Source organism: Ochotona princeps, chromosome 6 (genome assembly GCF_030435755.1).
Source record: "Ochotona princeps isolate mOchPri1 chromosome 6, mOchPri1.hap1, whole genome shotgun sequence".
NCBI classification, from domain to species: Eukaryota; Metazoa; Chordata; class Mammalia; order Lagomorpha; family Ochotonidae; genus Ochotona; species Ochotona princeps.
The window spans coordinates 47,229,263-47,241,396 of record NC_080837.1 but is presented as its reverse complement, the minus strand read 5'-3'; the positions used below and the strand labels follow the sequence as shown (position 1 = coordinate 47,241,396).

The 12,134-nt window shown below is 54.2% G+C and overlaps 1 protein-coding gene across 3 annotated transcripts; it reads left to right on the top strand.

Moving 5' to 3' along the window:
* Positions 1–989: 989 nt before the first annotated feature.
* Positions 990–7,070, top strand: SLC22A17 (solute carrier family 22 member 17). 3 transcript variants are annotated; one of them, XM_058666224.1, is made up of 10 exons: positions 990–1,312; positions 1,482–1,982; positions 2,075–2,178; positions 4,088–4,242; positions 4,803–4,968; positions 5,150–5,295; positions 5,468–5,573; positions 5,728–5,945; positions 6,210–6,321; positions 6,456–7,070. In XM_058666224.1, exons 2-10 carry the CDS (start codon positions 1,716–1,718, stop codon positions 6,742–6,744), a joined length of 1,563 nt encoding a protein of 520 aa, XP_058522207.1. In that variant the 5' UTR covers positions 990–1,312; positions 1,482–1,715; the 3' UTR covers positions 6,745–7,070. The 3 variants fall into 3 exon arrangements, with proteins under 3 accessions (XP_058522207.1, XP_004584967.2, XP_058522208.1); XM_004584910.4 differs by lacking the exon at positions 990–1,312 and having other exon boundaries at positions 1,477–1,982; XM_058666225.1 differs by lacking the exons at positions 990–1,312; positions 1,482–1,982; positions 2,075–2,178 and having other exon boundaries at positions 4,105–4,242; positions 4,928–4,968.
* Positions 7,071–12,134: the final 5,064 nt, after the last annotated feature.

The window sequence follows — 12,134 nt, the reverse complement described above, 5'->3', positions numbered from 1 at the left end:
CATAATTCCAAGGTGGTGATAAAAGTGTACGGTGAGAGGAGGGCATCCCAGGAGCAATCCTCTGAGGGCTGCAGACGTTGGGTACAACAAGGACTGGGCCCAGGTGAAGAAAGGGAGGAGAACGGAAACCAGGATGGCATGGCATCTCACAGCCAAGGCGGGGCTCAGGGAAGGGGTAGTCAGTAGTCCCAAGTGCCACTGAGAGCCGATGAAAGGTCACCTGAGATTGGGACCCAGAGAAGGGGTCTCTGCAGAAGCCTGAAACTAAAGCTGCCCAGAAATGCAGATGTCCCCCAGTAATCTCCAAGCTAGCCATGTCCACCCTGTTATTCCACCAAAGCCTATCTAGCACAAGGCCTGGGACACAGTGAACAATTTCTCCAATAAAGGAGCCAGCATTGTGGCATCACGGGTGAAGCCCCCACCTACGATGCCAGCATCCTTTATGGGTGTCAGATGTTGTTCCAGCTGCTCCACTTCTGGTCCAACTCCCTGCTGATGCACCTAGGGAAAGCAGGAGAACATGGCTCTAATATTCTGGGCCCCTGCCACCTATGTGGGAGATGCAGATGAAACTTCTGGCTCCTGGCTTCTGCCGGGCCCAGCACTGGCCATTGCAGCCATCTGGGGAGTGCACCAAGCAGATGCAAGATCTCTTTCTATGCAATCCTGACTTTCAAAAATAAATGTGTCTTTAAAAAAATTGAAAAGGAAATTTCATGAAGAAATGAGTGGATGAACACAGGAGTGAATGAATGATAAGAACTCTGTAAAGCAAGGGACATCTGGTATTAACTGCCTGGGCTAACTGTTTTTCTTTAGATTTGGGGGTTTTGTTTGCTTGTTTGTTTTTGTGGGTTTTTTTTTTTTTCCTCCTTTTTACCATTGCGCAATGGCCTGCAGACCTGGGGGACCCACAACAGAGCCCCCAGCCCCTCCCTGACCTGGGCCCAGGGACACAAACACACAAACACACCCTCTCTGACGAAGAGTCTGGACCCAAGGTTTTGCTGACGTGGGAAGGGGAGGAGAGTCGGGAGGAAGGGGAGGGGAGAGCATCGCAGAGCTGGGGAGATTGAGGAGGCGCCCGCTGTTGCGGAGCTGCGGAGTGGGTTCCCTGCAGGCTCTCAGCACCGCGCCGGCCTCGACACCCGACTGGGCCAGCGGACAGTGCATCCTTTAGACTCGGGCCGGCAGGGCCCCTGCGGTTGGCAAGCTGGCTCCCCGGGTGGCTACCGGGACCCCCGAGCCGAATGGCGGGGGCGGCAGCAAAATCGACAGCACTGTAGAGATTACTCCCAGCACCAACGGGGTGAGTGCCCGCACCCCGCACGCCCTCCGCCCCCAACCCCAGCCTGGATCCCTCCTTCCACGCCCCGCCTCCGCCATCACCCCGAGCCCTCGTTCCCCCACCGTCCCCTCCTCTTGCTCTGCGGTTTTCTGTGCTCCAGCCTCCTGCCCACCCTCTCCCGCCCCGACAGGTCGGGACCCTGGGAGATGCGGTGCCAGCCGAGCAGCTGCAGGGTGAGCGCCAGCGCGAACGGGAGGGGGAGGGCGCGGCGGGCGGCGGCGGTCTGGGCAGCAGCCTGTCGCTGGCCGTTCCCCCAGGCCCTCTCAGTTTTGAGGCGCTGCTGGCCCAGGTCGGGGCGCTGGGCGGCGGCCAGCAGCTGCAGCTCGGCCTCTGCTGCCTGCCAGTGCTCTTCGTGGCGCTGGGGATGGCCTCGGACCCCATCTTCACGCTGGCGCCCCCGCTGCATTGCCACTACGGTGGCTTTCCCCCCAACGCCACTGGCTGGGAGCAGCCCCCCAACGCCAGCGGCGTCGGTGTCACCGGCGCGGGGTTAGCAGCCAGCGTCGCCAGCCGCGTCGCCACTAGTACAGACCCTGCCTGTAGCGGCTTCGCGCCACCCGACTTCAACCACTGCCTCAAAGACTGGGATTATAACGGCCTGCCGGTGCTCACCACCAACGCCATTGGGCAGGTGAGGTCACCTGGCCGCGGGATCCAGGGCGGGCTGAGTGCCACCAAGCAGGTGGGGGGCTCACGCCGGCTGCACCCTTTTCCCATCCCCAGTGGGATCTGGTGTGCGACCTGGGCTGGCAGGTGATCCTGGAGCAGATCCTCTTCATCCTGGGCTTTGCCTCCGGCTACCTGTTCCTGGGTTACCCAGCAGACAGGTGAGGGCTGACAAGGGGCAGGGCTGGCGGCAGGAGAGGTTCCCTGGGGAAACTGGCCCCTGGGCACCTGAAGGTCCATCCACTACACTCTGGACACCTGTTTCATGACCCATGGGGCCTCAATCTCAAATGCCAACAAGAACTACACCTCCCCCACCTCGTCCACAGAAGGAAATGACCCCACTTGGGCTGGCTGCTGGTTTCCATCCCTACTGACCCAAACTCCTCTCTCCCCGATCAAAAAGTCTCTCCTTCCAGTTGCTCTTCTCACCTACACCCTCTCTCTTACCATCCTTAAAGGAACAGACCCATCCAACCTACTAACAGCCTACAGGAGACTGTTGGCTCCCATTCAGTGGCCTCCTTCATAGTGACACCTGCTCTCTCTGTGTACCACGAGTTCAGCTTTATGAATCATCCCGCCTCTGACCGACTGCAGTCAGTAATACCTAAGGGACAGTCACCCTCCTCCCAACAGTGCCTTGCCTGCCCTGCAGTGACTCCACGCCCTTGGACTGAGGCGCCCCACAGCAGCCTCCCTTCACATCAGAATTTCCAAGATCTGTAGCCTCATCTGCAGGCATCAACAGCCCATCCTTCCCATCCAATAACTCCTCACGGATGAAAACTTCCATCCACTCTGGTTCTGGACGCCAGAGCATTCCACTGCATTGACCATCTGCATGGATTCTTACATTCATCCCCAATCATCTAGAGTTCTAGCCAAATGGTTTAATAGCTCAACTTCCACGGATCAAAGAGATCCCTGTGTGGAGTCGTTCAGCACCCAGAAATCAATGCCCATTCCCACTGCCAACAGGCACATGTCCCCAGGAGGGCCTGACCCTAAACCCACAGATCAATTGTCTACCTGCATTCCTCCATGGAACAATGGCCTCATTCTTAAAGATGAGTAATAATTCAGACGCTTAAAACCAGCAGTCTTAGCCCATCCTCATAGAAAACTGAGGGTCAATGACACCTGTGGGTCAGTGGGATCATTCCCAAGAATCACTGCCTCCTTTCCAATGGTCAGTGGTCACAAAACTATGTCTCTACACAGCAATGGTCTTACCCCCAAGGCTGGCTAGCCAGGACCTCACTGACTCACAGTCATAACCACCGTCATTCATCTTATCTTCCCTGGTCTGTCACCCCATCCTCAATGATCATGTCTGAGGATTCAAAGATTCACCCCACTGACCAAGAACCCCATGCGCTTGGACTAGATAAGGGCCTCACCCCACAAACCAATGGCTCCATCCCCAAAGGTCAGTTGTGCCATTTCTGAGGACTCCACTGAGCCACAAGCAGACCTACCCTTGGGCTAACAGACCACCCATTACCATAGACCAGCAGTTTTATCTGTTGGCCACTGGCCACTCTTTCCCCTCCTCCAGGGCCAATCTGAAGGATCTATAGACTTGTTCCATCTCTGTAAAACAGTGTCCTTAACCCTTCAACTCAGTCCCTTCAAGATCAATAGCTGTGTCTTCGTTATCCCCCAGAGACAAATGGCCAGTGACCAGCAGCTCCCACCCCACAGAGCAGTGACTCCCATCTGAGCAAGAGGACCTCCAGCCCCACTTCTCAGTAGCTCTAGCCTCACAGTGTCATGATCCCAAATCCCCTAAGCAACATCTCATCCACTCTGACGAGCAATCTCACAGCCCAGCTAATGACCAACAGCCAATGGTTAGTTACCCTGTACACACAGAACCACAGCCACATCCCAGTGCCCACTGGCCAGACACCACCCACCCAGGATCCCCATCCCTGAAGCCAACACATGGCTCCCAGAGCCTCATCCTCATGCCTCCAGCTTTGCGGTGGACAGTTAGGCCCCTGAAACTGCTGCTCCTTCTCCCTGGAGCACCCTGGGTGATCAGAAGCTCTCCCGCCTCTCTAGGTTTGGCCGCCGTGGAATTGTTCTGCTGACTCTGGGACTGGTGGGTCCCTGTGGAGTGGGTGGGGCTGCCGCAGGCTCCTCCACAGGGGTCATGGCACTCCGCTTCCTCCTGGGCTTCCTGCTGGCTGGTGTTGACCTTGGCGTATACCTGATGCGTAAGTGGCACCCGGCCATGGGTCCCTGTTTGGGTCCCACAGCCGCCTGTGTGTATTCCCCAGGACCCCAGATTCCCACTGCACCCTTGGCTTCTCTCAGTTCCAGCTGATTTTGTTCCCCACCCCCAGGGGCCTTTGGAGCATCCAGCTGCTTTCCCACCTGTCTCCCCACCATGATCTTGAGAGCCTTCCCTTGGGTCAAGGAGCAGCATCACATTTGCAAAATGCCATTCCCAACTAGCCACATAACCTTGAACAAGGCTAAACGTGAAGGTCAAATAGAAGACCTCATGTAGCAGGGCCTGAAAATGCCAGGGCTGCTAAACACCTTTGCCAGGGACTGCAGCCCTAGGTCCTCCAAGGCTTGAAAGAGAGGGGAGAAGACTAAACAGTCTCTCTCTACATCTGTTCCTAGCCACCCAGAGGTTAAGTCTGTGGGAGGGGATGGCTGCAGCCTCCCTTGAGGGTCTGACCTTGCTCTCTGTCCTCCTCCCTCCCCTCTTCTCTCATGCCTGTCTTCCCTGGCCCCTCTCCTCCCTCCATCCCTGCTGTGTCTCCAGGCCTGGAGCTGTGCGACCCGACTCAGAGGCTTCGGGTGGCTCTGGCAGGGGAGTTGGTGGGGGTGGGAGGGCACTTCCTGTTCCTGGGCCTGGCCCTTGTCTCTAAGGACTGGCGGTTTCTGCAGCGAATGATCACGGCTCCCTGCATCCTCTTCCTGTTCTATGGGTCAGTATCACCTTGTACAGGTCATCTAGCCAGTCCCATCTCCAGCCTTGCTCTTGCCCAGAGACCCCCTTCCCCTTCTCCAGCTGCCTCTGCCTGCCCCCCTCCCCAAGGTGGGAGTGTCCCGTGTGCCTGGATGGGGAGAGGAGAGGCCTCATGGTGCGCCCACTGCCTTGTCCTCCAGCTGGCCGGGTCTGTTTCTGGAGTCCGCACGGTGGCTGATAGTGAAACGGCAGATTGAGGAGGCTCAGTCGGTGCTGAGGATCCTGGCCGAGCGGAACCGGCCTCACGGGCAGATGCTGGGGGAGGAGGCCCAAGAAGCCCTGCAAGGTAGGAGCCTGGAGTGCCTGCAGGTGGTGCTCCAGGGGTGCACACACACGGTGACGGTCTTGGTGTGTGGGGGTGGTGCTGCCTGCTGCCAGGATCCCGCCACTGAGGAGGGAGGAGCCTGGGTGCGCCCCTGTCTCTTCTAACAGACAACTGCTCTCTGTCTCCCTCGAAGACCTGGAAAACACCTGTCCTCTCCCTGCAACGTCCTCCTTCTCCCTCGCTTCCCTCCTCAACTACCGCAACATCTGGAAAAACCTGCTGATCCTGGGCTTCACCAAGTGAGCCAGGCCAGTGGAGGGTTGGGAGCTGACTGCATGGGGGGGCCCCCACAGAGCCCTGTGGAAAGGGTGTGGAAGGCTGCAGAGGGGTGGAATGGCAAGGTGGGGGGTAGATCTCAGACATCATTCTCTGCTTCCCCACCCCCTTCCGCAGCTTCATTGCGCATGCCATTCGCCACTGCTACCAGCCAGTGGGAGGCGGAGGGAGCCCGTCGGACTTCTACCTGGGCTCCCTGCTGGCCAGTGGCACAGCAGCCCTGGCCTGTGTCTTCCTGGGAGTCACTGTGGACCGGTTTGGCCGCCGGGGCATTCTGCTTCTCGCCATGACCCTGACTGGCATCGCATCCTTGGTTCTGCTGGGCTTGTGGGACTGTGAGCACCTCCTTTTTCCTCTCACAAACAGGGGGAGACCCCCAGGGAACCCCAACAGACTCAGCCACTGCTCCCAGCATGGGCCACCCAAGATAAGGCGCAGACCCAACTTCTATCTCCCGTAAGCCTCCAGTCACTCCATGACTGCCCAGAACCCGGTTACCTGGAGCCATGGAGTCCCAGAGAGTCAAGAAGGTGACAGTGAGGAGTGGGTCAGGCTCGGCCTGCCCACCTCTGCCCAATCACCCCCTCTCGGTCCTACAGATCTCAATGAGGCTGCCGTTACCACCTTCTCCGTGCTGGGGCTATTCTCCTCCCAAGCAGCCGCCATCCTCAGCATTCTCCTGACTGCCGAAGTTGTCCCCACCACTGTGCGGTGAGAGCAGGGCAGGGCCAGGCCTCAGGGAGGATGGGCCCCAAAGGATGAAGGCAGGGAGGGAGGGGGCCGAAGAAAGGCCAAAACCACAGCTCCAGGCTAAGGGCCTCCTACCCTCTTCCTTCTCTCCCCAGGGGTCGTGGCCTGGGTCTGATCATGGCTCTGGGAGCGCTAGGTGGGCTCAGCGGGCCAGCCCAGCGCCTGCACATGGGCCACGGGGCGTTCCTGCAGCATGTGGTGCTGGCCGCCTGCGCTCTCCTCTGCATCCTTAGCATCATGCTGCTGCCAGAGACCAAGCGCAAGCTGCTGCCCGAGGTGCTGCGGGATGGGGAACTGTGCCGCCGGCCCTCCCTGCTGCGGCAGCCGCCTCCTAACCGCTGCGACCACGTCCCACTGCTTGCCACACCCAACCCCACTCTCTGAGCAACCTCCTTGCGCCCTGGCGAGAGGCTGACCCCTACAGGAAAGAAGCCTGGGGCCCTACCCACCTCTTGGCAAGATCAGGATGACTGAACAAGGCAGGGCCAAACCGCCTCTCACCAGTGGTGAAGGGAGAGTTCAAATGGGCTGTCCCCACTCAGTGTCCTCCCTGCTGCTTTGTGTTAATTTCTGGGGCAAGGGTCAGGGGTCAGGGAGAGAGATCCATGCTGTCACCGCCAGGTCTGGGCTTCATCCTCCCCAGACCGCATTCTTTCTTGCTCTATCATTCTCTTTCAATAAAGACATTTTGAATAAACAAGCATATCATAGCCTGAACTGCCCTCCCTTCTGTTGTCCTTTGGGCTCTTGGAAGGTTTCTCTGAGTGGAATACAACCTGGGAGCAATTGCCCTCCCTCCGTCTCTCACCTTAACCTAAGGGCAGCTCCCCGCTTCGTGCCATGGGTACTGACTCTGGGCTATGCTGCCAGCACTGGGCTAGGCGCTTGGTGCGTTTACCACCTAATCCTTAACAATGTTGCCAGGTGGGTGTTAGCAGCCTCTCAGATTTTGGATTCAAGCACCAAAAACAGACCCTAATGAACAAGAATCTCAGAGAAGCAGTAGGACAGGTTGCAGGGGAAGCTCACAGGGTGTAAGAAGCAGAACGAGGCATTCAACAGTCCAGACCCAAAAGCCTGCCTGATCCAGGAAAAAACTGCACACGAATCTTATCAAGGCTTATCCTGGCTGGATGAACTCTGAAGGATTCCATCTTGGAGTATCCCTTACTAAAGTCTGGTTTTCAGAGAGCTGGTGGCCAGTTGGGGGTTATAGGCTATGCCTACCTCCAACCCCAGCCAGCTCCAATTTTGCAAATGTGACAGTGCTGTCGACTTGCCCCAGTTCGCAGAGGTAACAAGTGACAGAGCTAGGATCAGATCCAGAGCTCTTCAGTGATGTGCTGGGGTCACGTTTCCAGCTCATCACAATCGGGCCCTCCCCTTGGGGGCAAGGACTGGGATCTCGGCTGGAAAGGGACAGTGGGAGGCTAGTGCTTGGACCCATCTTTCCCACTGGCCTTGACCTGGCTATACTACTCTGGGCAAATCTCTTCCCCAACGTCTTCCTACAAAAATTGCTGTGAGGAGTACACAAGATACTGGATCCTGAGTGTGTCTTGAGCTTCCTACCTAAACAGTAAGCTCTTTGAGGACAAGGAATTAAGTCTTGTTAAGCTTTGAAAGATCAGTGGCAGTTGCCCAAAAACTTCAGACTAATGCTTGTGTGTGTTCTTTCGCCAGGTGCTCCTTGTGACCAATTTATAGATCAGTACCATCCTGGATGCTTAGGGCATCAGCTAAATATCCATCTAAGGGCCCAGTGCAGCAGCCTAGTGGCTAAAGTCCTCACCCTTGCACGTGCCAGGATCCCATATGGGTACCAGTATGTGTCCCGGCAGCCCCACTTCCCATCCAGCTCCCTGCTTGTAGCCTGGAAAAGCAGTTGAGGATGGCCCAAAGCCTTGGGACCTTGTGTGAAAGGCCCAGAAGAAGCTCCTGGCTTCGCATCAACTCAGCGCCAGCCATGCAGCCTCTTGGGGAAATGAATCAGCAGACGGAAGATCTTTATCTCTCCTTCTCTCTGTTTATCTGACTTTCCAATAAAAATAAATAAATCTTAAAAAAAAAAGTTCATCTAATACTAGCGATATGAATGAGGAGGAAGATGCTAGGGTTTGAAACACTAACAGTTGCTACTACTTTTTTTTTTTAAGATTTATTGTTTATTTATTTAAAAGGCAGAGTTAGAAAGAGGAGGAAGAGCGAGAGACCTAGGTCGGCTTGTTCACTCCCTGGGATGGTCACAATGGCCAAGGCTGGGGCAGTTCAAAGCCAGAACTTACCAGAAGCTTCTTCTAGGTCTCCCACGTGGATGCAGGGACATACACATTTGGACTATTGTTTGCTGCCTTGCCAGGCACATTAGCAGGGAGCCGGATTAGAAGTGGAGCAGCCTGGACTCAAACCAGTGCTCACAAGGGAGGTCGACATCACATGGTGAACCCTGACTCCTGGCAGCAGATCAGCTCAGCTCCAGCTGTTGTGGCCATTTGAGTGAATCAGCAGATAGAAGATCTCTCTCTCTCTTTCCTTCTGTCTCTCCTCTCTATAAATCTGCCTTTCCAATAAAAAGCCTTATTTAGAAAGAAGGAAGATCTTCCATCCACTGGTTCACTCCCAAAATGGCTGCAACAGCCAGAAATAAGCCAATCCAAAGCCAAGTGAAAGGAGTTTCTCCCTGGTCTGCCACACACCAGTGCAGGGTCCCAAGACTTTGGGTCATCCTCGACTGCTTTCCCAGGCCACAGACAGGGAGCTGGATGGGAAGTGGGGCCACTGGGATTAGAACCGGCATCCATATGGAATCCGGGCACTTGCAAGGCAAGGACATTAGCTGCTAGGCTACCACATCAGACCCACACATTTCTTTAGTAAATAAAATTACCATTCTTTAATTACCAAAGGACTTCTTTTCACTGTAGTAAGTTCTAACATCTGTGATAACCCCCACACTCCATCCCCAGTAGATGAGAGTAGAATAAATGGTTATCAGCAAGCACCGGGGGGAAGAGATACAGCAAGCAACAGGATTGGCAGGTGTTTTAAATTTTGATCATGGGGGCCCGGCGGCGTGGCCTAGCGGCTACAGTCCTCACCTTGAACGCGCCAGGATCCCATATGGGCGCTGGTTCTAACCCCAGCAGCTCTACTTCCCATCCAGCTCCCCGCTTGTGGCCTGGGAAAGCAGTCGAGGACGGCCCAATACTTTGAGACCCTGCACCTGCGTGGGAGACCTGGAAGAGGTTCCTGGTTTCTGGCTTCGGATCAGCGTAGCACCGGCCGTTGCGGCTCACTTGGGGAGTGAAACATCGGACAGAAGATCTTCCTCTCTGTCTCTCCTCCTCTGTGTATATCTGACTTTGTAATAAAAGTAAATCAATCTTAAAAATGTTTTTTTTGATCATGATTACCAGGGCTAGTGTCTTTATAATTAAAAAAATAGTTATTTTTATTTTATGTATTGTTTCCTAATGGCATTTATTTTTATTGGAAAAGCAGATTTTTAAAGATGTATTATTTAATTTTATTGGAAATGCAGATATACAGAGAGGAGGAGAGACAGAGAGGAAGATCCTCCGTCCGATGGTTCACTCCCCAAGAGACCACAACAGGGCTTGGCAGCATGGCCTAGTGGCTAAGGTCCTCGCCTTGATCCCATATGGCTGCTGGTTCTAATCCCAGCAGCTCCACTTCCTCTCTATCTCTCCTCCTCTCAGTATATCCGACTTTGTAATAAAAATAAAATAAATCTTAAAAAAAAAAAAAAAAAAAAAAAAAAAAAAGAGACCACAACAGCTGGAGCTGAGCTGATCCGCAGCTGGGAGCCCAGAGCCCTCTTCTGGGTCTCCCACGCGAGTACAGGGTCCCAAGGCTTTGAGCCGTCCTTTACCGCATTCCCAGGACACAGGCAGGATGCTGGAAGAAAAGCTGGGCGGCTGGGATTAGAACCGGTGAACATACTGGATCCCAGCAGGTTCAAGGCGAGGATTTTAATCGCTACTCTATTACCACAGGGCCCAGAAAGGCAGATTTACATAGAGAAGGTGAGACAGAGAGAAACATCTTCCATTTGCTGGTTCACTCCTCAGATGGCTACAACAGCCAGAGCTGTGCCATTCCAAGCCGGAAACCAGGAGATTCTTCTGGGTCTCTGAAGTTGGTGAGGTATCCAAGGACTTGGGCTATCCGCTTTTGCTTTCCCAGGCCATGTGTAGGGAGCTGGATGGGAAGTGGAAAGGCTGGGACACAAAGCAGCACCTACATGGAATGCTATAGCGGCAAACAGGGGCTTAAATTAGTATGCCACAGCACCAGTCCCAAGGACTACTCTTTTTTTTTTATTAAGACTTACTTATTTTTATTGGAAAGTCAGATATACAGAGAGGAGGAGAGACAGAGAGGAAGATCTTCCATCCGATGTTTCACTCCCCAAGTGAGCCGCAACGGCCGGTGCTACGCTGATCCGAAGCCAGAAACCAGGAACCTCTTCCAGGTCTCCTACACAGGTGCAGGGTCTCAAAGTATTGGGCCGTCCTCGACTGCTTTCCCAGGCCACAAGCGGGGAGCTGGATGGGAAGTAGAGCTGCCAGGATTAGAACCGGCGCCCATATGGGATCCTGGCGCGTTCAAGGCGAGGACTTTAGCTGCTAGGCCCTAGGACTACTCTTTTCAACTCTGCTTTTACACAGCAAGAAAAGCTGTAATTATTGTTAAAATCCAGCAATGGCTTCTCTTCTCTATTGCTAACATCAGGCTGAGACCGTGAAAAAAAAAATCCACATTGTGTTGTCTTGTTTATTTTGTTACCCCAAAGTCCCCTGAGATTCTGACTCACAGATACTTACTCAAGACAATCAGCAATCAGACTTTATTTATTTCATTGTTTCTCTCTCTCTCTCTTTCTCTCTCTCTCTCTTTCTCTCTTTCTTTTTTAATTTAGTCACTGGGCCTGGCATGATGGCTCAGAGTCTAAATCCTTGTCTTGCATCTGCCAGGATCTTATTGGGCACTGGCTTGTGTCCCAGCTGCTCCACTTCCCATCCAGCTCTCTGTTTGTGGCCTGGGAAAACAGTGGGGCACGGGCCAAATCCTTGGGACCCTGCCCTGATGTGGGAGACCTGTCTCCTGACTTCAGGTCAACTCAGCTCCAGCCATTGCAGCTACTTGGGAAGTGAACCAGTGGATGGAAGATCTTTCTCGTCTCTCCTTGTCTCAATTTGCCTTTCCAATAAAAATCAAGAAATAAAGAAATAGAAAAATAAGAGAAGGAAGGAAGGAAGGAAGGAAGGAAGGAAGGAAGGAAGGAAGGAAGGAAGGAAGGAAGTTAGTCTGACCCTCACAAGGGCAAGAAGTAAAGGGGACACCGCTATGGCGTCTACCTTATCCAGCTATGGTGTCTGCCTTATCCAGCAGGATGAGGAAGGCAACTCCCCGGTGGCATGAATGGCTTTGGAGGACTTACTGACAGGCATTGAGAGGCTGACACCAAAGTAGGATGCATGACCTCACAGCATGCAGTCTAGTGCCAAGACAAGGGATGGAGGGATATTTATCTCAAACCACGAAGGAAGTGCTAATCAGACAAAGGAACACTGTGACCTGACTGACAAATGCTTCTTCCAGAGTCCAGGAAGACTGCGTGGCTGGAGTGCTTGGCTCCTGTGCTGAAGGATGTGCACGATTTTAATGGAGAAGCTGGGATAGGAGCAGCACGCACATGTGGTTACTGGACTGGAATGCACATTCCATCAGATCAGCGGTGGGATGCAGCC

What these genes read in the sequence shown, in the direction of transcription:
- SLC22A17 (XM_058666224.1), top strand. Translation starts at nt 1,716, where the DNA reads ATGGCCTCGGACCCCATCTTCACGCTGGCGCCCCCGCTGCATTGCCAC. An exon ending in GGCCCAAGAAGCCCTGCAAG is followed by an intron (nt 5,296 to 5,467) that starts GTAGGAGCCTGG and finishes TCTCCCTCGAAG; the next exon opens with ACCTGGAAAACACCTGTCCT. An exon ending in TCTGCTGGGCTTGTGGGACT is followed by an intron (nt 5,946 to 6,209) that starts GTGAGCACCTCC and finishes TCGGTCCTACAG; the next exon opens with ATCTCAATGAGGCTGCCGTT.